Source organism: Sapajus apella, unplaced genomic scaffold, assembly GCF_009761245.1.
Source record: "Sapajus apella isolate SASKATOON/1434 unplaced genomic scaffold, GSC_monkey_1.0 scaffold52, whole genome shotgun sequence".
Classification (NCBI taxonomy): Eukaryota; Metazoa; Chordata; class Mammalia; order Primates; family Cebidae; genus Sapajus; species Sapajus apella.
Genome location: NW_022436992.1, coordinates 208,752 through 214,751, shown reverse-complemented (window position 1 = coordinate 214,751; position 6,000 = coordinate 208,752). Strand labels below are relative to the sequence as shown.

The window sequence follows — 6,000 nt, the reverse complement described above, 5'->3', positions numbered from 1 at the left end:
GGAGAATTGCCTGAACCCAGGAGGCGGAGGTTGCGGTGAGCCGAGATCGCGCCATTGCACTCCAGCCTGGGTAACATGAGTGAAACTCCGTCTCAAAAATAAATAAATAAATAAATAAATAAATGTCTACCAATTGAGAACTGTTTCTGTCAGTTACGGTATGTTCAGACAGTGGAATACTAGAAAGACTTCAGAATGATGTTAGTACTAATAGACATGAAAAGATGTCCGTTGGATATTATGCCCTTAAGGTCCTTGTGGTGCCATTAATGTAAAGTTAATGCAAGCATGGGCATGTGTGCACGTACGCACAGGGAGATCTAGAATGGCAGTTATCAAAACATCAACCCTTCCTGCTTGGAGGAGCTTTGAACGACTTTACTTTCTTCTTTTATAGTGTTCCTAAAATTTCAAACTTTATTTTTAACTTAATAGCTAACATTAGCAGAGTATATCTTATGTGCTAGTCACTGCTTTAGTTCCTGTACACTATTATTATTACTGAAGAAATCAAAGGTGATGAGAGATTAAGTAACTTACCTGAGATTCTCAGCTAGTAAATGATAGAGCTGGTATTCAAAACCTGATAGTGTTGCTTCATAGAGTGCACTCTTAAAAAAAAAAAAAAAATTTAGTCAGAGTCCTACTCTGTCACCCAGGCTGGAGTGCAGTGGTGCAATCTCGGCTTGCTACAACCTCTGCCTTCCAGGCTCAAGTGATCCTCCCACCTCAGCCTCCCAAGAAACTGGGACCACAGTATGCCACCATGCCCAGCTAATTTTTTTGTGTTTTTTGGTAGGGTCAGGGTTTCAACATGTTGCCCAGGCTGGTCTCGAACTGCTGAACTCAGGCAATCCACCCACCTGGGCCTCCCAAAGTGCTGGAATCACAGTCATGGGCCACCTCACCCAGCCTAACAGACTGCCCTCTTGCTACATTAATTAGTTTCAATAGAGTGAAAGTCTTAAATCCCACCCCAACAACAATCCTACTCCTCTACTCAAAGTAATCATTGTTTACCATTTGACATGGATCCCTCCAACACTTTTCTCTAGACACGTGTGCACGCACACACGTGTGTTTTTCTTTTTTATAAAATGGGATGGTAGTGTCCACCCTGTCAGTATGTAAGATCACTGTCATATTTTTTATTTATCTCTGGTGAATATTCCACAGCATGAACATACAGAATTGATGTAATCATACTTCTACTGAAAACCTGGTCATTTCCAGTTCTTCAGCCTAACAGACAAAGCTTCATCAAGCATTCTCATATACATATTACAGGGTGTGGCAGTGTGGTTATATTCCTGTGATCGTTCCCTAGAAACAGAACCACGGGTCAAAAGGCATGCACACTGAATGTTGAAAGAGGCTGCCCACACCAGGAAGTCTGTGTCATTACATGAGATGAGAGGCCACATCCCACATTTTCACTGACACAGGAAGTTGTTGATCTTTTTAACTGATGCCAGTATAAGAAATGAAGAATGTTATTTCATTTGTAGTAATTTAAAAGTTCGTGATTACTGGTAAAGTTGAGCATATTTTCACATGTGTATTGGCCATCTTCATTTCTTCTCAGAATTGTTTTCTTTCTATTGGATAATTTGAGTTAATTGGATAATCTTATGAATTCAAAGGAGCATTGTTGTATTATAAATAGTAGTCTTTTGATGCTTTCTTGTGTTGCAGATATTTTTCTCAGTACTTTACTTTTCTTTGAACTTGATTTATATGTTATTTTACTATATATAAGTTTTTATTTATTTTAGTTTTGGGTAATCAAATCTGTCCATTTTTTTTTCTTTATGGTTCTATACCTTGTTTAGAAAGTCTTTCTCTACAATATTCTCCAAGAATATAAGAATACTCTCCTATAGTCTCTTCTAGTACATTTGCATTTTTGCTTATAGATTTATTTTTATGTTTAGACTTTAATCCATGAAGAATTTAGTATTGTGTTTGGTGAAAAGTAGAGATTTAACTTTATATTTTTAGGTTGGTTGTCTTTAAACAACTCCTTAATCAAAACCCAAATTTCGTGACTGGGCGTGGTGATTCATGCCTGTAATCCTAGCACTTTGGGAGGCCGAGGTGGGCTGATTGCCTAAGCCCAAGAGTTCAAGACCAGCCTGGGCAACATGAAGAAACCCTGTCTCTACAAAAAATACAAAACTTAGACAGGCATGATGGCATGTGCATGTAGTCCCAGCTACTTGGAAGGCTGAGGTAGGTAGATTGCCTGAGCCCAGGTGGTCTAGGTTGCAGTGAGCTGAAAGCATGCCACTGCACTCCAACTTGGGTGAGACTCTGTCTCAAAAAAAAAAAAAAAACAACCTGAATTCCCGTGGATATACAGGTCTGTTTCTGGACTGTTGTGCCATTGATCCCTTGTCTATATCTGGCCTGTAATCATACTGCTTTAATTTAATTATTAAAGCTTCTCCATAAGTTTTTATACGTGCTAAGCCATCCCCATTTCTCTTTGTTTTTGAACTTACCTCAACCATTCTGATACATTTTCTTTATTAAGAGGATCTTTAGAATTAGATAGTCATGGTCCAAAAGTCCTCCCTTGGGATTTCAGTTGTAATAGATTGGAGCTACTCATGCATTTGTGGTTGGTTGACATCTTACAAAGGGGAACTAAGGTCTCCAGCCAGGACTCCTTGCTCCCCTGGTACTCTCTGAGGCCCTTCTTCTTGCACACCTCCACTCCAGCCTATGATTCCAAGGCTTCTGGAAAGGACAGATTCCTACACATCGTTGGTTTAATTTCTTTCCTCCCCTGGGTGGCCTGTGGATTTTTACATGAACTTTCAGAGGGAAAAGAGTGAAAAGCATGCAAACCTCAGAGTTGCAGGGAAACTCAGAGAGAAATACTTTTTGTCAGGGAACGTTTTTTCTGCTCCTGGCAAACCACACTGAACACTCATGTGTGAACAGCCTGGGGTAATCAGGTTCCAGCTGAGGCTTTTTTAAAAAAACAGCTTTATTGTTCTAGAATAACTTAAAATTCTTTCATTGTAAGTGTACTGGTAAATGATTTTTAGTAAATGTATGGAATTATGCAATCGTCACCATAATCCAATTTTAGAATATTTCCATCGCTCCCAGAAGACCCCTTGTGCCCTTGTATAGTCGTTCTCTGGATGCCACTTTGTCCTTAACATGACAGCATCAGAAGTGGGGGACAAATGATGGCATTCCCAAGAGATCCTCTGCCTGTGAGTCTAGGACCAACACTGTAACCACATACATAGCATGACCTCACATGATACCACTCTCTTGGGGAGACGCAGGTGGGGCCTCCTCCTGAGGGCCCTGGTCACACTGAGTCCCATCCTTACCCTTCCAGGTGGATAAAGTTTGAAGAAAAGGTAGAGGAAGGCGGCGAACGCTGGAGCAAGCCCCACGTGTCCACACTCTCTCTGCACAGCCTCTTCGAGCTCCGTACCTGCCTGCAGACGGGGACGGTGCTGCTGGATTTGGACAGTGGCTCCTTACCACAGATCATAGGTGAGGCAGGGGCCACTGTGTGCATCTCTCCTGTGGTCCCTTGCAAACCAGGGCAGTTCCCCTGACCTCATGCCTGCCTTCGAGCCTGTGTGACTGGCCCATCTCTGACACCTGACTCTGCAGAGAACAGCTTTGACTCTGTTGCTCCCAGGGCAGGATCAAAGCTGCCCCAAGTTTCAGTTCCACACAGACCTCCAGCAGAGAGGCAAAGACCATCCTCCAAAATGCTATCCAGAAATGTAGCAAAAGGGGAGAGGGCATGGTCAGAGACACCTTTTGCCATGACAACCTGTTTCTTTTTAGGGTAAAATGGGTCATTATTCATCTTTAGGAAATTAGCTATCATTTAGTGGTGTGTCAAAGGGAGGAGGTAGCTTGCCTTAACACCCCTAAAAATTTTTGTCAGTTTTCTTCCAGCACATTGGGTTTTTCCAGAAGTATTTTACCCAAAATGCTTTTCTAAAAAGAATTCATTTTAGGACTAAACCCATTGAACACAATACCTTTATGCTTCCTGGGAAAATTTCATATGGACTGTTTATTTCACTTTTCATAAGAACATTGACAGAGCAGAGTCTTACATACATACACACACACACACAGACATGCATGTGCCCTTGAACAGGAGGCCAAGAGTTGGTGATGTGCCCAGTTTTCCACAGTTAGTGGCAAAGCCAGAAGTATTTCCACACACCCGCTGACACCTCCAGCTCACATTTAATCCCACTCATAACAGGTGAAACTGAAACACCCTGGGGCTGTTCTGTCCACAGGGACGAAGTGTATTTGTTTTCCATGCAGATGATGTCATTGAGAAGCAGATTGAGGATGGTCTCCTGCGGCCAGAGCTCCGGGAGAGGGTCAGTTACGTCCTCCTGAGGAGGCACCGTCACCAAACCAAGAAACCCATCCACCGCTCCTTAGTCGACATTGGGAAGTCAGTCTCCACCACAAGTGAGTTGGGGCTTACGCTGGTGGGCATGGGACATGCAGGGCCAAGTATCAGGCCCTGGTATCCAGGTGAGCCCACTTTAGGGGCTGGGAGTTTCTGGAGAAATTCTGATGTTTGCCTCCTTCACTGGCAGGCCTGCAGGGATCCCAGCCACACTCCCATGTTGTTCCCACCACCAGAGCAGAACACTTTCTAGGAAGAGAGTTGGTTCTTAGCCAGGGCTACACATTGTAAATCACTTTGGGGCTTGAGACGTGTCCTAATGCCTTGGCCCCATCCTGGAGAGTTGGAGTCAGTTGGTCTGGGGTATGGCCTAGGAAAAGAGAGAGAGGTTAGAACATACCCCAGGTGATTCCCATGTCACACAGCATTGGGAAATGCTGGTAGAGATGGCTTGCTTATGCAAAAGACCCAGAAGTTTCACATTAAACCCCATGGAGAGGTCAAGAGCCTCAGCAGAAAGTGGAACACAACAGGGTGGTAGAAGGGGCTGGGCTTATCTCAAGAGTGCCAGGGCTGTAGACCGGGTGGCTGATGTCACTCTGATTAGCAGGACCTGGGACCATTCAGAGAGGGTGGATTGTTCCATGCACACATCTGAAATATCCAACACTCCACTATCCTATTTGAGCCTAGATGCCCAGAGACATTAGCCCTGCTGAGGCTGTCAGACAAACACAGTAACCAGAGCTAAGTTGCTAAATTAAAAACACTGAGGAACCTCTTTAAATAAATTACTTTAAAATGGGAAGTGACCTGGGCATGGTGGCGTACACCTGTAATCCCAGCACTTTGAGAGTCCAAGGTGGGCGGATTGCTTGAGCTCAGGAGTTTGCGACCAGCCTGGGCAACATGGCATACACCCAATCTCTACAAGAAATACATAAATTCTATGGTTTAACCCCATCTCTACAAAACCCCATGGCATAAACCCCGCCTCTTCAAAAAATTAGCCAGGCGTGGTGCCATACACCTGTAGTCTCAGCTAATCAGGAGGCTGAGGGGGGAGGATCACTTGAACCCAGGAGACAGAGGTTGCAGTGAGCTGAGATCATGCCATAGCACTCCAGCCTGGGTAAGAGAGCAAGACCTTGTCTCAAAAAATCCCCCAATAAACAATGGGAAGTGTTTAACATCCCATAAAAACAATAGATACATACTCAGCACTTACCACATTCTGGGCACTATTCTGAGTGCTCTTCCTGTTTTAACTCACTTCATCCTCACAAAAACACTGTGGTGTGTAGGTACAGTTCTTGTCTCCATTTTACAGATGAGACGCCTGAGGCACAGAGTTTAAGTAGCTTGCCTAAGGTTACACAGCCAGTAAGTGGTAGAATCAGGGATGAACCCAAGCAGTCTATTACACCTTGTACCCATGTAATCAATTGTGTGTCTATCTCACTTTCAACAGTACAGATATTCTCTCTGTAATCTTGTTTTGTTTTTGTTTTTGTTTTTTTTGAAATGGAGTCTCACTCTGTCACCCAGGATGGAGTGCAGTGGCACAATCTTGGCTCACTGCA

At 43.7% G+C, this 6,000-nt stretch overlaps 1 protein-coding gene across 8 annotated transcripts in view; it reads left to right on the top strand.

The window, feature by feature from the left end:
- SLC4A5 (solute carrier family 4 member 5) overlaps positions 1 to 6,000 on the top strand; it is a 135,910-nt gene that overhangs the window by 81,969 nt on the left and 47,941 nt on the right. For all 8 annotated transcript variants that reach the window (XM_032243366.1, XM_032243367.1, XM_032243365.1 and 5 more), the window contains 2 exons: positions 3,362 to 3,522; positions 4,324 to 4,476. In XM_032243366.1, coding sequence (XP_032099257.1) covers positions 3,362 to 3,522; positions 4,324 to 4,476 — 314 coding nt within the window. The remainder of the gene's footprint in view (positions 1 to 3,361; positions 3,523 to 4,323; positions 4,477 to 6,000) is intronic.